Raw genomic sequence first — 21,023 nt, forward strand, 5'->3', positions numbered from 1 at the left:
CAGGAGTGTTTTCCACCCGTCTTCCAAATCCCTGGCTTCAGCCCTGGAAGCAGGATGTGAAGGTTTGCATTGATCACCAGAGGGCTGGGGAGTATCTGATGGTTGAAGAACGCTCAGTGGCCCAAACTGCCCCCTCGCCACCTCAAAGGACAGAGAGGGGGGTGCTGCTATAGCCAGGGGCAGATAGGGGTCCCCCAGAGGCAAGGACCAGAAAGGCAGCTCCAGGGAGGCCTCTCTGGGTCTGGCAGTTAGACTGAGCCGCGTGGCAGGAGCCCGACCAGACTCAGGAACTGGAATGTGCCTCATGCAGTCCCAGGAATGGGAGGAACGTAGCCTCCCTTCATTACTCAGGAGGGGGGTTAGGCTCCATTGGGGCTCTTTCTAGCAGTCAGACATCCCCACACCTGCCAAGGAAAGGCCCCCAGATGTTCTCGTGCATTCATTCAGACATGCTATGGGCCAATTGCCCAGCAAGAGCAAGGCAAGACCCTGACCCCTAGCACTCACATGTGGTGGGGAAGATAGGCAGCAAAATCAAGGGCAAGAACTGGCAGGTTCAAAATCAAAAGAAGGCCAGTGTGAGCAGGCCAAGATGGCCAGCAGCGGGATGGGGCACGCTCTAATCCTTCTCTAACCAGCTCCTCTGCCTCGGGGCCTGGGAGGCCTTGACCCAGGCATTGATAGCAGCCACGGTCGCAGCCTCTCCAGGAGCTTAATTATAATCAAAAGTGGTCTCCAAGCTGCAGCCTTCCTTTGGCTCCTTGGATGGCCCCTAGACCCCAGAGAGGGCTGTCCCCCACTTTCCACCCCTGAGGAATGGCCATGCACTTCCAACAAATAGGCTGGGAGAAAGGAGATGAAGAAACCTCGGTTTCCAGGTCTGTGGAGGAAAAAAGGCCAGGAATGCCACATCTTCCAACCCCTGCTCGCCCTCATGTAATGTTTGGCTTACATAAATGAACTACCACTTTCCTGGAGAGAAAAACTCACACAGAACACTCACCCTAAGAGAGGGAAAGGCACATTTCATGGTTTTGGAACTGATTAGGACATTTCCAGATTGGCCCCACCTCTGCATGGCTTTCCCAAAGGACAGTTGTCCTCGGACTAGAGTCCAGGGTAGCCTTGGCCTTGGCCTTGGCCTTGGCCTCCACAGTCTGCACCTGCACTTCAGGACTGCTCTCTGATGCACCTTTCTGTCTCCTGGTTTTATCACCTGGTACTAAGCCCCATACTAGGGCCAGCCAGACCGAGGTTCAGAGCTTAACTCAAGCACCTGGGGACTGTAGGACCCTGGCAGTTGGCTTAATCTCTCCGAGCCTTGGTTTTCCTGGGAACAGGAATGCTTCACACCACAGTCTCTCACCACAGGGTCACTAGGGGAGTCTCTGAGGAGGTACTGGGAAGCCCACGCATGGCGCTTGCACACTCTGCCTCACGGGAGTGCTCTCAGCCCTCCCAGGTAGGCTCCCATGAAGATCTGCCAGCACTGCACAGGGGCCCATGGCCCTCACCCAGCTCCTACTCAGGTACTTATCAGCCGTGTCCCCCAGAAGCCAGGGTCACAAAACAAACATTTTATGACAAATACACATCCATGGTTCAGAAAGTCAGACTGGGGTTGAAGACACCTGGAGATATCATGTCTCAGATGCCTGGTGCTTGCTGGGCTGGGGCTGCAGCCACTCCATAGCAGCTGGGCTTCCTCACAGTATGGCAGCCTCTAAGTCATCAGACTCCAAGGCTGGGGCCAGCTGGCTGTCCCCAGAATGAATGTCCTAGGAGGGCATGAAGGAAGCTTGCATGGCAGGGTCTTCATGACCCAGCCTCACTCTGAATCAGAGCAGCCACAAGGCCTGCTCAGGCCTAAGGAGAGCGGAGGGAGACCCTACCACTCAGGCAGCAGTAATGGACTATGTGGACAGCACCCCAGCTAATTCACAGGAGGAAAACGGAGCTACTGCCCCCCGTCCCTGTCCTCCCAATCACTGCCAGGGGCTCACCCAGCCTCACATGTCAAAGAAGTGGCAGAGCCGATGGCTGAGCCTAGGAGCCTGGATAGGTGTGTCACTTGTATCTAACGTGGGAAAAGCAGGGTGTGAGTGAGGGCCCCCGAGCACTCAGGGCTCTATCCCTGTTGCCCATTGCACCTGTGCAGTACAAAAAAAAAGCACCTGCCCAGGAAACCGCCTGGCACATCCCTGCATCTCCTGTAGGCACTTGGAGCCAGCCACTGTCTCCACTGGTTCTCAGATACTACTAGAATCAGAACTCTGTACCTGACTGGCACTAAATCTCGTTTCCCTACCCTGACTGGGGTTCTTCATGCCTGGGTGCTTGTGGCAAGAGAGCAGCAGTGTGGCTTCCTCTCCCTGTGTTCCTCTACTTGCTGACCATAGCCTAGGATGGGACACAGTCAGAGCAGTGGATGCTGTTGCTGTGGGGCACTGTGAATTCCAGGTAGTGGTCAGTGCACCTGTCCCTCTCCTGGGAACTGGCACAGTGTTCTAGAGACTCTAGCTTCCCTGACCAAGAGACATGCATATCCCCTTTCAAGGGACCCCTGCAGCCACTTCTATGTCCCCTCCGAGTAGATCCCCACCATCACTTCTTACTTGCCCTCGATGTCATGCCAACTCTCCTCACAGGGCCCCCTGGTGCACGGGAGGCCTACCCTCCCAGACTGACCTGAGCACACAGCTAGCCCTCCTGTGGCCACTGCTGTCCTCTGGCTGTGGCCATATTGGCATCCTCAGGCCTAATCAGGCACTGGGAGCCCCCTAGGTCTCCCACCAGGAGGAGACATTTTGAGTCCCAAGTGGTCTGTTGGCAACCCCAAGTTTTGCTTGATGAGGAAGAGAGCAGCCCAGGGATGGGGAAGGGCCTGCCTCTCTCCAGAGGCTCCTCCCTCTGGAAACCTTTTCTGTCTTCAAAATGGCGGAGGGCTTCCACACAAGGAGCTCACGGGCTGGGAGTTGGTCATGTCAACGTCAAGAAGAAGGACCAAGCCAGGCGCAGTGGCACATGCCTATAATCCCAGCGGCTAGGGAGACTGAGGCAGGAGAATCGTGAGTTCAAAGCCAGCCTCAGCAACCATGAGGTGCTAAGCAATTCAGTGCGACCCTGCCTCTAAATAAAATCCAAAATAGGGCTGGAGATGTGGCTCAGTGGTCGAGTGCCCCTGAGTTCAATCCCCAGCACCAAAAAAAAAAAAAAACAGAGGGGCCAAGACTCAAGCCCACTTTGCCTAGTCTCACTGTCCTGCTAGGGGCTCACAGGTACCAGGCTCCCCTGGCTCCCTGTGGCCTGGGAGTCTGCACCTTCTGTCTGTGCAGAGAGCAGGCCATAATCTAAGCCCAGTCGAGGGGTGATTGGATGCTGTTTTCAAGAAGAAATGAAGTGGCCTTCTGTGTGGTGTATAAGCTTGATCTTGGCTTGCAGCAAGGACCTGTGAGAGCTGCATGTTTGAGAAACACAAAATGTACGTGGAAGTAAATGTGTGTGATCAGTACCCAGACCTCTCCATGAAACCCACTCAGAGACTTACTTTCTTTCTTTTCTTTTTTTTTTTTTTTGGTTACTATTTATTTTTTAGTTGTAGATGAGCACAATACCTGTATTTTATTTATTTTTATGTGGTGCTGAGGATCAAACCCAGGGTCTTGCATGTGCTAGGCGAGTGCTCTACCACTGAGCTACAGCCCCAGACCACCCACTCAGAGACTTCCTGTGTAAGGGGTCCAGCATCCTTAAGAGCCATGGGGCTCCGGCAGACCCAGAAGGGCCCAAGTCCCCAGTCTGGGAACAGGACTATGTACTCAGGCAAGCAGGAAACAGAGGACACTGAGCCTTCACTTGGGCAGAAGTCCTCCCTGCACACCAGAAGCCGGGACGGTGCTGGCAGGAGCTCCCAATGGCACATGGTCATTCCTCCTCCAGTGATGAAAGACCCGCTTTGGAAGAGCCTCCCATTCAGATGGGTCACTCAGACGGGACTGGAACCCAAGTCTTGTGACTCCAAGTTAAGTAGTTTCCCCTCTGTCACAGCTGCCTCCCATTAATTCCCGATGTGCAAGACTTGGAAGGCGCCCCTCAAGCAGACTGGAATAGGACAGCGCTGGCCCAGGGCAGCACTCGGAGGCAGCCTGAAATCCGTGGGAAAGAGGTTCCCCAGCCCAGAGCAGGCCCTCCTCAGCAGCCATGTGAGGCCAGCCAGTGGCCTCCAGACACCAGCCCCACACCGCCTGCTCACTATCCCTCAAACCTCCCCCTGAGTGCAGGGCACCACTCCAGGAGGGTAACTCCGGGTTCCCTCCCTCTACATCTCTACCTGGCCGCCTCCTGGATACCTCTCAGCCACACCTCTCCACCCCACCTGCAGCCTCAAGTTGGCCACATCCAGTTGCTCTCCAGCCAGCAGGGGCTTCCTAGGGTGGGAGTCTGAGGGTGCCAGAGCACCTTCCCCTGGGGAATCTCCAGGCTCCTTGGAGCCTGCCGTCACCTGAGTCTGCATACGCAGCTCCTTCTGCCTCCGTCTCTGCTCACGCTGGAGCTCTTCTTGCAACAGCTGGGATGTTAGATTTTCCAGGATTCTCTGGTCCTCCCTCTGGGTTCTCAAATGCAGCAGCCAGAGCTCTCCCACTCGCCAGCTGCTCAACTGGGCAGGTTATTGAACCCTCTGACCCTCAGATTCCACGTTGTCAAATTGAGATAACAATAGTACCTGCATGACAGTGTTATTGCAATGAATATATGCTGTGAACCAAGCATTTATCTTGGGTTCGGGAACCTCAGGGGTGCTCAGTGAATGTTAGCATTTAGCACCGTCGCCATCATGGTGGCGGTGTTTCACTCCTGGTACAGATGATGCTCCTGCTGCACTGATTATTCTCATTCTCCTGTCAAAGCAGGAGTCTCTCCTGGGTTCAGTTACCTCTCCCACACTTGACTCCCAATCCCATAAAAGCAGAACATCATCTTTCTAATCCATTTTGTAGCTCTGATGCTTGGCCCAGAGGCAGCCCGTAGGTCAGGGAGCAGTAAACATCTATGGGAGCAGAAGGCAGGTTACTGTGTGGTTGACCCCTCCCGGGGAGGCTGCGGGCACAAGATCACCATTCCTGTTTTGTAGATGTAGCCTGAGGGCTCAGAGGGGTGAGGTGACTTGCCCAAGACCCTTGCTCAGCCTGAAGTGCAGATACAGGTGGGAGACCAGGCCTGGCCACCTCCGGATCCCAAGTCCTTTGTCATCAGTGTTCATTATCCTTTACCCCAACCACTCCAAGGCCATTATTAGAAGGCCCTGTGGTTTTTTCTCTTCTAATCAATGAGTGGTCTTTTGGACAGTGTTTTGGTTTCTTGAGAGAAATGTAATGAAAACCAGATCTTTTTCTTCAACACTTAATATCTCGTTCCCCACAGAGACTGTCAGTTCTCATATGTTCCAATAAAACTGCTAAAGAAACAGCCACTTAAAGAGCTTTAAAGATTATTCATGGAAAAATTATGCTGAGGAAAAATAGAGCAATCCTCTGAGATAGTCAAGCCACATGGTCAGTTTTTCCAGCCATCCGTGCCATATCAGGCCAGGCGGTGGGGACTGCACTCTGCTATGAAGTACAGAACCCCAGCTCATTATCACCACCCCCATCCTGCCCCTTCCCCTGCCCGAGGACAGGGCAAACAAACTTGCCAGCTGCCAAGCTCTACAACAGCACCAGAAGACAAGTGTCCCTGGCACTGTCACGTGGGGGCCACCCCAGGCTTGGTGGGGCAGGAATGTGAGGCCTTTCGGTAGCAGAGGGTGTCACTTACTGGCAGAGAGCCCCCCCCATCTGGGTCCCAGCTGAATGGAAATTCTTCTGGTTCCATGTCAGACTCAGGCTATTGGTCAACAATGCAGGGGGCGGGGGAGTGGCCGAAACCCAATGCTGGGAGAGCAGATCAGCTCCGACACTGGCCCAGGAGGCTACGGGCTCTTCCGCTGGGGCCCCCGCCCACTCTCCCCAGCTGGTTGAGGGGCATCTGAGGCCAGGCATGCCTCCCAAGACTCCAGAGCAGAAAGGGGAGGGGGCACATCCGGGCCTAGTCCTGGACAGAGGGTAGAGAGTTGAGTAGAAGAGACGGAAGCAGGTCCAGAGTTCTGGAGAACTCAAAGTGGGAAGCCAGCCAGCAAGCAGGAACTACATGCAGAAGTTATTGTGGTTCTGTTGTTACACAGATTCTGTGGTCCATCAGATTCTGTTCTCAAGATGCCACCTGAAGCAGGAATTGGTACATCAGACAGCCAATGGGGCTGCCCAGTCAGTGGGGCCCTGTGCACAGCAGGACCCAGTGAGAAGGAGCCAGGCAAGAGTAGGCAGGCCTTGGACCATCAGCGGCGGCTGCAGCACCCTCCAGCCTGTGGCCCTGGTGTGCCTCCAATCTTCCCTCTAAAGTGGCTATGACAAAAGAACCTACTTCAGAGAAGTCAGCGAGTCCGCGAGCCAGGACATGGACAATGCCAGCTCATTAGTGCACAGTGGGCACCAGGCCCTCCCCCTTCCTTCCTAAGGGCAGTGACTGGGCTTACCCATTCCAAATTTCCTGGAGAAGTGTCACCTGCTCCCCAGATCCCTCATACAGTCTCTCTCTGTGTTCTGTCCAGTGAGTCTCACGCCTGGGTTCAGTCCTGCCTCCAGCAGGTGGCAGCGCTGGAAGCCCCACCTTCTGGTCTGCTCAGTGTGCCCACCTGCAGCATGGCAGACTGGCACCCAGCACTGCACCAGGTTACAGCGCCAAATCAGTTAGCATCGTTATCATTTCTGCTCCATTCCAGGGCTGCTAAGCTTCCACTTAAACCTCAGAGGGAGGAGCAGTGCAGCCTGACCTTTAGAAACCACTTTTGTGCACCAGGGTGGGAGCTGTGTGACTCAGGCAGTGGGACTATAATCCTCACACGGCTGCTGATAAACAAGGCAGTTCCACCCTCTGGATTCTTCTCCAGCAATACTGCAAAAGCAAAACACAGCAGGATGGTTTTCATTCTTCTTCCTCTTTGGAGTAATTGCACGAGTTGTTTCCCCCCACACAGAGCCTGCCTGGGTCCCAGCATTTAAAGCAGAGGGTCCTCCCCAGCTGTGCCTCGGGGTCAACTGCAGAGCTTATGCAGAACACAAGGCCCTCAGGGACAGCCCACACTCTCCAGGTGGTTCTGACACATCCCCTGGTTAAGAAGGAAAGCCTTAAAGATCCATCCTACCAGCTGGATCCCCTTGCCAATAAAATGCACAGAAGCTTAGATGTAGTTTCAGTCCCCGCAACTGACAGGCCTTCCCTAGACCCCTCTGGCTCTGCAAAGTCAAGGCCAAGAACCTTTGCTTTAGGGTCGTGCTCCCCTAGTTCCATTTTTATGGATTGGTCTCTCAGATGCCACCTGGAAGCAGGAATTGACATCAGATATCCAGTGGGCCCTGTGCCCAGGGGGACCCAGGCCATCCTGGCAGTGGGTTATCAGCCTTGGGAGTCAATGACATTGGGAGGGAAAAGTCAGCATCTGACCAGTAAGAGCTATAAGGCCCAAGTGCATGTGGACAGCCAGGCCAGGGCCTCACCCCAAACCTGGGTTTCCCATCCCTGAGCCACCACCCCACCCACTCCCATTGCCCTCCCTCTGCTCTGTTCACAGGCCCCTCTGCAGGCTCCAGTTCGGCGAGGTTCCGCCGGAGGCCCACCTGTCCTGATGCGTCTGTGGCCGGCAGCCTGCCCACGCCACCAGTCCCCAGACACAGGAAGAGCCACAGCCTGGGCAACAAGTGGGTGACTGCATAGCCCTCCCCCGGCCTTCAGACTGGCCTGCATTGGCAGGCATGGCTGCAGGAATGCTGGGAGAGCCCTGCCCGATGGGCCTCTCCTCACCCAACCCTGGGGGTTTTGGGTCTGTGGCCAGCCCACTCTCCTGAGGTTGGTGTGGATTCAGAAAGAGCCCCTGGTGGCACAGTCTGTGTGCCATTCACAGGGGTCCCAGACTCTGGGCTAATGGAGAAAGGACAGAGGAGCAATGGTGGGATTCCAGAGAACATGCCCGAAGTCATCGACTCACTTAGGCCAACACCAGCGACTGTCCCCAGAGCAGATTTCTGTCCTCTTAGCATCTTCTTCACTGACCTATTAGCCAACAGCTGGGGGACGTGTAGGTCCTCAGCATGACTGGGAACAGTCATGCCTGTGTCCCCTGGGCATTGGGCACAGAGTCCTGGTCAGATGGGTCCATCCTTCCCTCCCTCCCTCCCTCCTGCCTGCTTTCTTCCCGTCTCCTCCTTCCCACCCGCCCACCTTCTGTCCTCCCTACATTCCTTCCTTCTACCACTAAGGCTCCGGGAGGAGCTCCGGGGCTGAGGGAGGAGAGGGTCGCTCTCTGGGTACCTGGCGTTTCCTTCCCCTCCATAGATGCTCTGCCACACACCTGTGAGGCCGAGGTCACTGAGAGCCACGCAGGCCTCTGCTATTATTATGCATGCTGTAAGAATAAGTCCAGTGAGGGTCACAAGGTGATGTCCCTTGCAATGGTGAGGAAGTGTTGGTGCCAGGACCGGGCCAGGTGCTGGTGACTCCAGATCAGCCATGCTGGCCACGCCCACTGTGCCTCCCTCGTGCGGCCTCATCACTCACAAGCCTTATCTTCATCCTGAGAGACAGGCAGGGCAAGCAGTGTTAGTCACTGTAGATGGATGGAGAAACTGAGGCTCTGGAAAAGGATGTGACTTGCCCAAGTTCATGCCATGAGAGGGCAGGGCCGGACTGTCCGCAGCTCTGGGCAGAGCCTATTCCTGCAGCTGCACTCTGGACTCCCGCCCCCAGAGCAGGTGCAGCCACCATTACTCTGCAGATAAGGAGCTTTGCCTTCTTTCTTCCTTTCCATTTCCAGTATGATGTGTCAGTTGAGTGTAGTTGAGAGTAAAAGTGCGACATTTCCATCGGAGAAAGCCAGGCACCTTCTGGACGACAGTGTCCTAGAGTCCCGCAGCCCCCGCAAGGGCCTCACCCTCACCTCCTCCGCCGTCACCAATGGACTCTCCCTAGGTAAGCGCTCCAGCCTGCACACCACAGGCAGGGGGCCACAGGCCCAGCGGCGTGTGCTCTGTGTCTGTCTCTGTCACTGTGCCACGCCCAGTAGCACCTTGCTCCAGGGAACCCAATGCCCCTCACCCTTCCAGAGGCGGCTCCCTGCAAAAATCCCCTGGAGCCAGGAAGCCTCCACTTCCTAACCTCCAGGGCTTCAGGAAGAGCCCCAATGTCCTCCTGCTGTTAGTAGCCCTGAGTGTGGTGGGCAGGTGGAAGAAGCAGCTGAGCACACGCTTGAGTCCTTGTCAACGCCCAAAGCCTGGCTGCTGCTGCTGCTGCTGCTGTAGCACTTGTGTCCCAGGCAGAGCTACAGTCGGGACGCTGCAGGGCAAAGCAAAGCAAGCTGCTTGGGGTGGCAGCTGGATGGGCCACTGGGTTGTCAGTTGGGTACTTCTCTTTATGCTGAGAAACCAAATGAAGGAGGACAAAAATGTGGTCTTCGGGGATGAGATTGCACCACTGAGCATCAGCCAGAGATGGTGCTCATATCAATGGAGGGGACAGAAATCGTACTGCTGAGGCCGGGGCAGGGGACACAGAAGTAGGGCTGAGGCCAGCCTTGAGCTCTAGTCACAGAGCCATCCTCCTGGTGTCCAGGTTAGCTGAAGGCAAGGTGGACGCCCCTTGTCATTACTGCCAGCAGACCAGTGCCCTCTCCAATGGCCCTTGCCTTTCAGTGTGCCTGTGCTTGCCTGTGCTTCTGTGGCCGGTGTATCTGTGTGTCTGTCTGCTTCCCTTACCAGGGAGTTCTCTCAGGTCTGGTGGGACAGAGAGTTGATCTGGCAAAGACTATAGGACAGTGGGCCAGGAGCAAGGGGAGGCAACAGGAAACCCAGGCAGGACTGTCGTGTCCCACGAACTCGGGAATTAGGGCAGTCTCAGGTTGCGGCCGTGTCAGTCCAGGGGGAAGCTGCTTCCCATCCCCAGAAGTTTGTGACAAGCAAGCTGTGTCTGCCTCTTGTCATTGGAGGAGGTCATCCTGTTTGGAAACTGGCAGGGATGGAGGAGAGCTCAGGACAGTGCATCCCCGCTCACAGGTGTGCCTCAGAAGAAGGTTTCTGGCCATGTGCCAGGAAAGACCAGTTAAACAAGGCGAGCAGGCTCTTCCAGGGACCTTACTATGCTCATCAGCATTGTGACCCCTCACAGGGATCCCTCAGAGCCTATGGGTTCCCAGACTCCACTCACGGACCCCTTTTCCTTGAAGTGTGTGGCAGGAGAGGGGTTCTGAAGAGCACGCTCTGGCAAATGTGGGCCCAAGAGTATTCAGCTGGGCTCAGAACAGCTGTTTAACATCCAGGAAACTGTCGGAGCGGTGCCTGAGCACAGGCCTGCTCTTCCTGAGGCAGAAGATGAGTGAGGTGCTGTGCTGTCCAGCGTCCAGGGGGAGATCACGAGGTTGTTTGGTTCTGGCTCCTCAAGTCAGGGAGCTCAAAATGTTTTTTTGTTTGGGGCTGAAAGTCCCTGAGTAAGTGGCCACGTGTGCACGTGCCCTGCTTGGAGCAGGCTTGTCCATCTTTCCACCCTCCACATGAAAGCCAAGGACTCTTCCTTGCTCCTTCCGGCTGCTTGGCTAGGTGCTCTTTCAGGCAAAGAGCTCGACCCTCAGAGCATCTGAAGTCTGAGAAAGTGCAGAGCATGATGTGTGGATGCTTGAGTGACAGGAAAAAATCTCTCCTTGGAGAGGCTCCGTGGTCTGTACAGAAGCAGGGTGTCCCAGTCAGACCCAGGTCCAGGCCCACAGGGAGGACAAGCATGGTACAGGGGCACAGTCCAGACCTTGTCTCTCTCTCTGTGGCCAGGGGTCAGCAGGGGCACTCCCTCAAGACTTGAGGTCAATGTGAGTCAGCCACACTGTCTAGCATCTAGTTCAGCCCTGTCCTTGCAGGTAGAAGTGCTCACATGGCCTCTGTGAGGTAAGGGTGTGCCAGCCCTGTGTCCCCTGAACCAGTAGGGAGGCCTGGGGCGGACAGGATGGTTCTTTCAGCCCTCCCAGATCAGAGTCAAAAATAGCAACAAAAACTCACATCAGGTTGTTGCCCACAGACTGGAAGCCATGGCGAGCTCAGGGGCCTGTGCCCAGTGACCTGGGAGACAGCCCCCTCTCTGCGAGGCCACTGCACTCACTCATCTGTGTTCCTTTTCCAGGCAGTAGTGAGAGCTCAGAGTTTAGTGAAGAGATGTCTTCAGGGCTGGAAAGGTGAGTGTGGCCTCAGCACAGCCTCCCTCCTATCCCACCTCAGGCCCCAGGGAGCTGGAGACAGGCTCTGGCAGAGACAGCCCTGCCCAACTGCTGTGCCTGTGCTGGGTGGCCTGTGGCTCATCAGCTGGAATGAGCAGGAGTGTGTGGAGGTCCTGACCCCCCGCACGCTGTGTAGCTCCACTCCTCCTCTGGTCCTGGAGTCAGCCCAGGAGCACTTCTTCCAGCCCAGCCATAGAGACCCACAGCAGACCAGGTCTTCGATGTGAGCTCTTGAAACTGGAAGCTGGAGAATTGATTAGTCTTGAGATGGACTCGTGGCTCCGCCTGGTGGACTCTAAGAGTATTGCACCCACACGTCCTGGGACCCTGGGCCTGGCATTTACTGAATACCACCCTACTGGGCACTGGTGACAGTGAAGAGGCCACCCCTGTCACTCACCCTCTTGGCTCCCTTGGCACATGGTTTGGCTTCCTGTGCAGAGCCTGTCTGCCGGGGTGTCCAGCCTCCCACTCAGGAGATCACCCACATGATCCACACACCCAGGCTTCCTGGGCCAGCACAGGGCTCTGGGACCACTAGGAAGCTGTTAATGGGTGTCTGCAGGGCTGCTGAAGGTGAAAGTCACCTTGATGACACAAGGTCTGAGGACAGGCAGGAGGAAATCCAGTGATGAAGAATGTCCCAGAGAGGTAGGCCTTCACTGTCCTTTAGAGTGGGTTCCCCACCAGCATCCAGGGGCTTTGCCACAGAGTTCTCCCCGGTATCCTCACATCTGCACACACAGTCACACTCCCACCCGCATCTGCACACCCTGCCCATCCTCACAGCTCAGACACTTGTCCATGTGCACTGACGTGTGCATGCACAAACACATGCACACTCACACACTTCCAGGTGTATGTGGGCAACTGCACCACACACACATATGTGAGTGCACACAACTTACACACATGCCGCTTCCAATGCTGAAGCTTCTGTTGCCTGAGCCCCCATGATCATAAAGTGACCAGAGGGAAGGTCGCTCCCATCTAGCTGTTCCTCCAGGCAGAGGGGCTGTCATGGTCAGGAGCTGTGCTTGGCACTCCCCAGGTGCCGCCACCTCTGGGCCTGTATGTGGACTCACGTAGCCTCAGTGCTCCCCACAGCAGCATGTGTGCTGTCCCCATTTTGTATGGGGCATGCAGAGAGATGAGGTGACATGCCCGCTTCACACTCATCTGATAATGGCAGAGATGACCCTTCTCCATACCCTCCTGCTATCGAGGACCCCCTCTTCATTGCCCTACCACCTAGCCTGAAGACTGGCAGTGACAGCTATAGGGACTGGCCCAATGTCACCAGTGTGTCTGTGAGCCCCAAGATGGGGGCAGGGAGAGGGATTGAGGAGGCCATGCACACTCAGAGGCTCTCTCTCTGCCTTCCCCACAGGGCTCCTGGAGGGACATTTGCTCTGTTCCCGTTTGGGGAGCTCAGGCAACCACCCCGGCCACTGGAAAGGAGAGCCGGGGGCCAAGAGGCATATTCCAGAACAGTCAGACTCAGTCAGAAACTCCTGGGGACACCCTGAAAAACAGGATGACACACAAGCCAGCATCTCCTCTAGACACAGGCCAATGGGAGGACAGCAAATAGGAAACTGGCACAGGGCCAAGGTCCAGCATAGCGCCACAGAAACCTCCCAGTTCCTTCCTTCATTCCTTCACTGGCTCATTCCTCCATCCACTCATTTATTCATTTAGTAGCTGTTTAGGCAGTGACTCCCTGCCAGAACCCTCAATGGTTGCTGACGGTGGGCCACCCTGAGGGGTGTTGAGAAGACACAGAGCTGCTAGGAGGGAGGAAGGTGCAGGTCCTGGCCCGGGGCTGAGCGCTATGGGCTGCAGCATCTTACAGCGTCTCAGTCACTATCCATCGAATATCCATAGCAGGTGCATTTGGGGTGGTATCTCCTCTGAGCACTGGCTCCCAGCTGGTGTATCCACACAGATACCCAGCCCTGCCTCCAGGGCCCTCAAACTGCCCTGCAGGGAGGGTGACCTGTTTCTCATTGTCTTGTGACCTAGCTCTTGGCCAAACCCTCCTGGCTGTGGGGAACAGGAGTCCAGTTGCTTCAGGAGATGCCAGTGGAGTTATGATGTCCCAGCCTCATGCAAGCTTGATGATTCAGGTGCCAGCTGTTCCCACTCTCCAGCCCTGGTGGCCAGGCCACCAGTTCCTATTTCTACCCTGTACCATCCTCTGCTCCTGCTTCCTTGAGAGCACCTGAGCTCCAGGGGAAGAGTTTCCTCTCACAGCTTGAGCATCTTTGTTCCATGTTGCTGTTCCCTCACAGTTGTGTGTCACCACCTGGGTCCCTTTACTGCTTATCTTCAGGCAGCCAGTGCTTAGCCTGGGTCCTCCCTCCATTCCCAGTTTTCCCCAGGCCACAAGTTCCTCCTCTTTAAAGAGGAGTTGATCCCTGGGTGTCCACTCTGGCCCACTCAGAATAACAAGGTGAGAGAGAGGAAGGGGTCTGGCTAGGGCAGGGGAGCAGCATTTTGACCTGTCACTCTGAAGTTCAGGAACCATGACATTCAGTTGACCAGCTCCCAAGTCCCCCAGCACCCCAGGCCTGGTGATAGACTTGGCCTGGTCTATGAAGAGAAATGGAGCCAGGTACCAAGTAAAAGGCAAAGAGGCCCCAAGCCAGAGACTCCCTACCACACACAGCTTCAAAAGTACATCCAAATCACCATTAATGCCACCATAAACAGGTGAGCAGGAGAATTCCTATTGTCTGCCAAAAGGGAGATCATTTGATGTGGTCTTGTGAATTTACCTTCCTCAAGTCTACACACATGGATGTTGTCAGTGAAGGGCTCAAAGGTGGTCCTCGGTATCAGTCAGAGGCCAGGCCACACCTCGCTGTGTTCCTGAAATGTCCGGCTTCAAGAACTCCCACACTGTGCCTGGGGAGCCATGGACCACTGTAGAGGCACTGCACCTGCTCTTGCTGGGACTGTGGAGTAAGGAGACAAGGAGCGAAAGACACCCTCCTCTGTGCTCCCCACCCTGTGTCCCCTCATCCATGTCAGCCCTAGCAAAGTCAAGGGCCTGTGGGGCTGGGGAGGAGCAGTAGGCCAGGGGTCAGTTGGTCATCCCTCAGTCCCTGGTTGCCCCAAAGGCCTGACCCTATCCTTAGGGCCCAGAAGGACTGCCAGGTGGTGTGCCTGAGCCATGGTCTTTGTCACTAGGGAGCAGGGCAAGGGTAGGCCGCTTTCTCTGTGACTATACCAGTCGGCCCTGATCCATGGGGCCACAGGTAGAATGAGAGCCCCGCAGCCCACGGAGTGGGGAGGTGTCCTTGAAAGACATTTTCAACCTGGGCCTAACCAGCTGGAGAGTGGGGGCCAGGGACTCACACTGGGCTGGGCTCCAGCCACCTTCAGGCTCAGGGAAGTAAAGAAGGGAAAGGGCCGAAAGTCAGGCGGGCAGTGGGGCAGGCGCTGTGTGTCTGACTGGAGAGGGAGGTGTTGGCACTAAGGTGAGAGCAAGAATATTGTCCCCATGGTCAGCTTACCCTAAAAGAGGTTTGTTTTTAAAAAGGAACAAAATGAATCATGCACACACATGGGTGTGTGCAAACATGCACCATCTCATTCATCTTAATTGTGTCTGGGTTGTAGGTTATTGAGAGACTTTTGTCCCTTGTCTCACCTGCATATCCTCCAGATTTTCCACAATGGCCACATCTTTCTTTTCTACTCAGAAAAATAATTAGCACTTAGCTTTTTAAAGATATCATCAGAGATGATTTCTGACCAGTTTTAAGAAGCAAAATATGAAGGTGTGTCCCTGAGTTCACCACAAAGACCTCGGCAACCGTTTCCTGAGACCCAAGGGGGTGAAGGGGCTTCTCATGTGGGAGATGAGCCATGATAGGGTGAAGGGAGAACCAGGAGAGAAGAAGTGCCCTCAGAGACCCAGCTACCAGAGGAAGCCCCTCTAGGGGGACAGGGAAGAGGGCAGGAGTGGGCAGCACTCAGCTTCTCTGAAGCAGAGGGTCCTCTTCCCTTCCAGCAGGGCTGGGGATATGCAGGGAGGGAGTCTGGGCTCATGGAACCTTAAAGAAGCCATGTGCCAGGGGCCACTGTGGCACTGGGGCCATCCAGTGGGGCTGGTGTCCGGGGGGACCTGCACTGGTTGCAGGTTTAGGGTGACTTCTGGAGGGTGTGATGGGCTTAACAGAGGCCTAAGGGCGTTTGGTGAAGACGACCTTGGTGAGCCCTCAAGGGGTCCTGGGGCCTGAGGAGGCCACTAGAGGTCTCATGCAGGACGAGTGGGCTCTGTGACATGACTTGCTCTCTAGAGTCCCTAATGTATATTTATTTTTATAATTTATTTAGAGACAGGGCCTGAGGTCAGGGCCACCTATGCTCTCCATCTCCCGGGGACCCCCTGGCCTCTAAGCCTCGGTTCCTTGGCTGTGAGCTGGGAACCGCAGAGTAAGCCTGGCACGCCGTGGGGGTGCTCTATGGCAGAAATGAAAGGGGACTTTCTGGAGCTTCCCCCAAATGGGTGCCGTCTGCCGGCAAGCATGCCACCCAGGCCAAGGCTGGGCAGAATCTCCCCCAGTGGCATCTCAGTCAAGGTGGGTGGGCAGACTGGAATGAAGTCAAGTTTTCACCAGCCCTTGTTGGTCTTCAGGGTGGTGCTGCCTCGTGGGGAGGGCCCTCTAAAGGGTGCTGCAGGCAGTTGACCCTGGCATTGCTAGGGGTAGTGAGGAGGGTGAGAGATGCTCTGTGTGAGGTTTCCTGATGAGCTTAGCTCACAGAATTGCCTGCCACCCTTAGGGAGACACATGGAGAGTGGAGTCATGGAGGGCTGCAACAGGTCACCACACCTGCTACCCCACAGTTTTTTGTTTGGATTGATTTGGTTTGGTATCAGGTTTGAACCCAGCGGCACTCAACCACTGAGCCACATCCCCAGCCCTTTTTATATTTTATTTAGAGACAAGATCTCACTGAGTTGCTTAGGGCCTTGCTATGTTGCTGAGGCTGGCTTTGAACTCTTGATCCTCCTGCCTCAGCCTCATGAGCCACAGAGATTACAGGCATGCACCACCATGCCTGGCTACCCCTCACAGTTTTAAAAATATACATTTCCTTTCTTGAGGTCAGAGGACTCTGGACAATGCCCCGGTCTTTCCAGGACACAGGTGCCTCTGCAGATCAATACTTTGCAGTATTTTAGAATAATTAGGCCAAGATCTGGAATGAGGGGTCCCCTCAGCTGCCACGTAGCTGTGTGAGTGGCCATGCTCAGGTGACTCACAATGACCTCATGCCCTCTGCCCCCACACCTGTGCCCAAGGCCTGGGATCCCAGCTCTCATTGCTGCCAGCCCTTCCCAAGGTCCAGTTTCCCTGGGTTCATCCTTGGACTTTGGATCAGGCTACTCTGCCCAGCCCCTGGCGTGGCAGCCCTGTTGGGTGACTTGCCAAATTCTTGACTGGTTTCCCCCCAAAGGTGCCATTTCTTGCTTCACCCCTTTAGCTCCCAATCCTAGAGCCTGGCAAGTGAGGCTCCTCTGAGAGAGGAGTGGCAGGAGTTGCTGATCCCCTGGTTCCAAAGGCTTACACTTGACTCTGTCCTTGCCTAGGGCAGTCAAGGCTGGGCCAGGCCGGGCCAGCCGCTGCTTCACAGAAGCTGAGAAAACTCTGCCCATGGCTTCTCTGTCTAGCACCACAACTCCTGCATAGCTGGTACCTAGAAGGTGAACAGGACTGTCCTGCCTGTGTCTGTCCTCCCCTCTGCCTGTCTGCTCCAGTCCCCCCGGCCCTGCACACCAGATATCTGGACTTCTCGCTGCACAGAGGGGAGGATGGATGCTCACAGCTTCCAGGTTTTGTGTGGTAGCTTCACCCAGCCACTGAACCTGATGCCCAGCCTCTCTGATCTAGTTCCTAACAGCCAGCAGAGAAAAATCTGGCTTGGATTTGCCTGTTGTTCTGTCCTTTCGGCTATCCAGGGAATGGAGACATGTAGTCAGTGTGGTTCCTAGGGAACTACCCAGTGAATAGGGACATCTCCCAGAGAAGGAAGGACAGGTGGCTCACAGAGAGCAAGTGTCCTTCAAAAAGTGCTGCAAAAAGGGCTGTCCCAGGGCCCAGCAGAGTTCAGGGTAGCACTTCCTGCCTATCAGTGAGGGAGACCATTAGACAGTGGCCCAGATGAGCCATGCCTGATGGGCCTGGCCTCCAGTCTAGGGTTTGCCTGTGAGGTCAACATGGTTGATGAGCAGTGCACCTGGGCCCTTCTGGGGGTGCACCACTCTGGTGCACTCCTCCCCAGGTTCTATGCACTTGAGACGGGGTGGGAGCCTACCTCTGCTAAGACCAAGATTCCTGAGGCCTCACAGTGGCTTGATCCAAGGCTCCTCTCGACTCCTCTGCTCCCTAGACTGGCAGCAAGGGCTCAGGCTTTAACCCTCTTGATAACTACAGCCTAATCATTACTTAGAAAACAATGCCTTAGCCAGTCTGAGTGCCCCAGCTGCTGCCACCTCAACAGCCTGCCCATGCTTCCTCTTCTTTGTGTTGTGACCTTGGGCAAGTGGCTCCTCCTCTCAGAGCCTCAGATTCCTTATCTGTGAGGCAGGGATCCCAGTGCCCACCTCACAGTGTTGTAGGATCGTGGGATAAGGAACGAATACTGCTGAGCATGTCGCCTGGACCCACCATTCCATTGCTGTCACCACCACCACCATCATCACCAGCATGACATTATCGTCATTTTTCCAGCCCTGTGGGACGAAGGAGTTCCCCTGGTTCCAGCCTGCATCTTCCCCAGAGAAAACCTCCCATGCACCCCTCAGTTGCCTGCTTGCACCCCTCACCCTCAGCTCTGTTCTGGAGAGCAGACAGTCCAACTGGCCTTCTGAGGACACATTGTGTTGAGCCACATGTCCCAAGAATTATGGTAGGAAAGGTGCCTGTGGCTCTGGAGTGGGAGCCCCCATGGGAAATCCCATGATTTCTGTGGTTTACCAGATACCACTGCCCCCTCATCCTGCAGCTCTGCCCTGAACACCCACATAACAAGTCTTTTCAGAGCAGGGAGGGGGTCAGGCCGTCTGGCTCCTGTGACTGAGGCTCCTGGCTATGAGGTGCCAGCCTACCAGGCCAGCTGGAATGCTGCCTCCTACAGCTTGCAGGGACAGAAGGCTGGCCACCATCCCTCAGAGCTGGCCCTGGAAAAAGGTCACCATCCTGCTGCCCTTCCAGACCTGGTGTGGCCATCCCCAGCTCCAGGGAGAGCAGGACGTGGCTTCCACAGTCGGGAGCAGTGAGATCGGCTCAGGCAGACCTTGCCCACATGTCAAGACGCCTTCTCTGAGCACTCATTTTCCCACATCTGATAACGGGCCAGCAGGGTGGGACAGGGCTGGCTTCTCCTTGAGCCTCAGTGTCCTCATCAAAAACAGGCATGAGAACTGTGTCCCTCTGCAGGGTCAGGTGATTCCTGGTGGAAGCCCTTAATTAGAAGTAAGCAGCTGGCAGCCAAAGCCCCAGGAGAATACTCATCCTGGAAGCCCAGGGACAGGGGCCCTGGCAGGTGCCCCAGCCCAGGAGATCCTCAGGCCTAAGAACTTGGTGGCCACACAGCCTCACAGACGCTGACACACCTCAATCACAGTGCAAGCCACAAGGGAGACCACAGTGACGTGCCCGTGAACAGAATGCCAAGAAGGCCCCACATGGACTAGCCATGGACGTGGCCCATGTAGGCTCTACCATGGCCCTTCTGCCTCTCCCTGCACCTGAATGGCTCTGGCAGATCTGGGTTCACATCCTGGCTGATGAGGCTTGTGCCACCATCCGGTAGCTTCACATTGCTGAGCCTCATTGGGGGAATAATGGTGCTTAAACGAAGCTTCCAGGAGTGAGCATGAAGACCTGGCCCAGGTTAACACCACCCCCTGGTGACTCCTATCCTGCCATGCCCTGCATGCTGGACTCCCCACTCCCGAGGGCCTGAGGAAGGACTGCTCATAGGGCCAGGTAGCTGCAAGATGCCAATCTCAGCCTGTCCATCAGCAAAGGCCATCGGTGGAAGACACAGCCACGGGCTGCCTCACAGAAGCAGGAAGAGCGACAGCAGGAAGGTGGCAGCACTGCCTGCCCTGAGAATCAGCTGGTGGCTGTGGACAGTCCTATTGTCACTCACTGTCCTAGAGCATGAGAAGTGGGCAGACAGAAGGGCCAAAGGACCAGCTCTGGGAAGGCAGCACCATCCCTGACTCCAGACAGGCTGCAGCTCTGAGTGGGAGCCCAGATCTGAGGAATAGACTTCCCTGGCAGCTGACACACCCACCAAGGACAACACTGTACAAATGTTTGTTGTCATACCCTAATCAAAACACATTCAGGGTGATGGTTGGGGAGGAGAGCGGCCCCGCGGCCCACCTGTTGCTGTCCCTAAGCAGTACCCTGCGGCACAGGTTGAGACCTGTTGTGCAGCTGCTGCACTCAGCTGTGAGTCTGTGCATCCTCTGATAGCAGACAAGAGTTGGCCACAGGTCCTCTGCAGGATCTCACGCACACACCCTTCCAACCCTCCACCAGGGGAAGAGACAGGTGCAGTTCAGCCTGAGGGCTGGGGTTGGGCATCCCAGGCCTCTCATTTGTGCCACAGCTCATGGTAGGGCAGGGTCAGCCTGGGACCATCAAGAGACCCATTGCATGGAAGACCTGGAGGCCCAAGCACAAGCTGTGGCATGTCATCGCCTGAAGAGGAGGGGTGATGGTCAAAGCGGGGAGCAGCCATCCCACAAGGCCAGCAGACTTCTATCAGCCCTGAACTTGGGCCCTGAAGAGTGGACCTGATGGCCATTAGAAACTATTTGTCCCCAGCTAGAGGGTGAGGCCCTAGGCTCAATGATGGCACTATGTACCCACAGCAGGCAGAGAGGGTGTCCGACACAATCCGCGGGTGCTAGTGTCATGGGGCCAGTATCTAAGCTGGCATGGACAACGGGAACATTTGCAAAAGAAGCAGGGACCCTGTCTGACTTTATACAGGAAGCTACATTTTCATCTGGCCCATGGGCAAAGAAAGGGCTGGAGTACCCCGCAGGGGAGAGGAGGAGGCTGGCACAGCAAGTGGATTCGGGAATGAGTCTCTAAAATAGAAAAGGATACAGAAGGAGGAAGGCGAGGCTGCTCATCTCCCCTGGAAAGGTTCAGGGTGAGGGAAATGCCAGCAGGAGGCCCTGGAGAGATCCTGGCTCACAGGCTCGGAATGCTGATCAGGTCACCCAACCAGTCTGCAGGGACAGGGACGGCTGGACCAGCAGAGGAGGCCATCCAGAGGAGAGGACTTAGCAAACAGCAGGATCCAGCTATGTCCTGGAGAATGGGGTGCTGCATGTGCCCCAGGCCCAACATGCAAGGCTGCCCACAGTTCTGTGCTGGCACGCACCTGACATGGACCTACCATGTTCTGCATGGGCCACGTAGCATCCTATATTAAACATGACAGCCTCACACTGGGGTAACTGGGAAAGGGGAACATTAATAAAAAGTTAATGAAATAATCACCTGAGGCTTAGGGACGTTCCTGGACGGAGCCCCTGAGGGGTGAGTGTTCACTGACCTGGAATGGGCAGGTGGGATGTGCTTGCAGCCTGAGTGAGGAGCCTGGGGAGGAGGCTGACCCACATAATCTGAGGTAC

The 21,023-nt window shown here is 55.6% G+C and overlaps 1 protein-coding gene across 24 annotated transcripts in view; it reads left to right on the forward strand.

Moving 5' to 3' along the window:
* The window catches only part of Ralgps1 (Ral GEF with PH domain and SH3 binding motif 1), a 246,469-nt gene that overhangs the window by 211,659 nt on the left and 13,787 nt on the right, over positions 1-21,023 (forward strand). For 13 of the 24 annotated variants that reach the window (XR_013438308.1, XM_078048253.1, XM_078048251.1 and 10 more), the window contains 3 exons: positions 7,667-7,793; positions 8,906-9,060; positions 11,251-11,302. The exons of 2 other annotated variants lie outside the window; for them this stretch is intronic. Coding sequence is in view for 20 of the 22 variants with exons in the window: in XM_078048253.1 (XP_077904379.1) it covers positions 7,667-7,793; positions 8,906-9,060; positions 11,251-11,302 (334 nt within the window). In the remaining 2 variants the exon portion in view is untranslated. Of the gene's footprint in view, positions 1-7,666; positions 7,794-8,905; positions 9,061-11,250; positions 11,303-13,369; positions 20,886-21,023 lie in introns of those variants that run through there. 9 more of the 24 variants (XM_078048261.1, XM_078048263.1, XM_078048262.1 and 6 more) reach the window with 4 other exon arrangements.

Source organism: Ictidomys tridecemlineatus, chromosome 4 (genome assembly GCF_052094955.1).
Source record: "Ictidomys tridecemlineatus isolate mIctTri1 chromosome 4, mIctTri1.hap1, whole genome shotgun sequence".
Lineage (NCBI taxonomy): Eukaryota > Metazoa > Chordata > Mammalia > Rodentia > Sciuridae > Ictidomys > Ictidomys tridecemlineatus.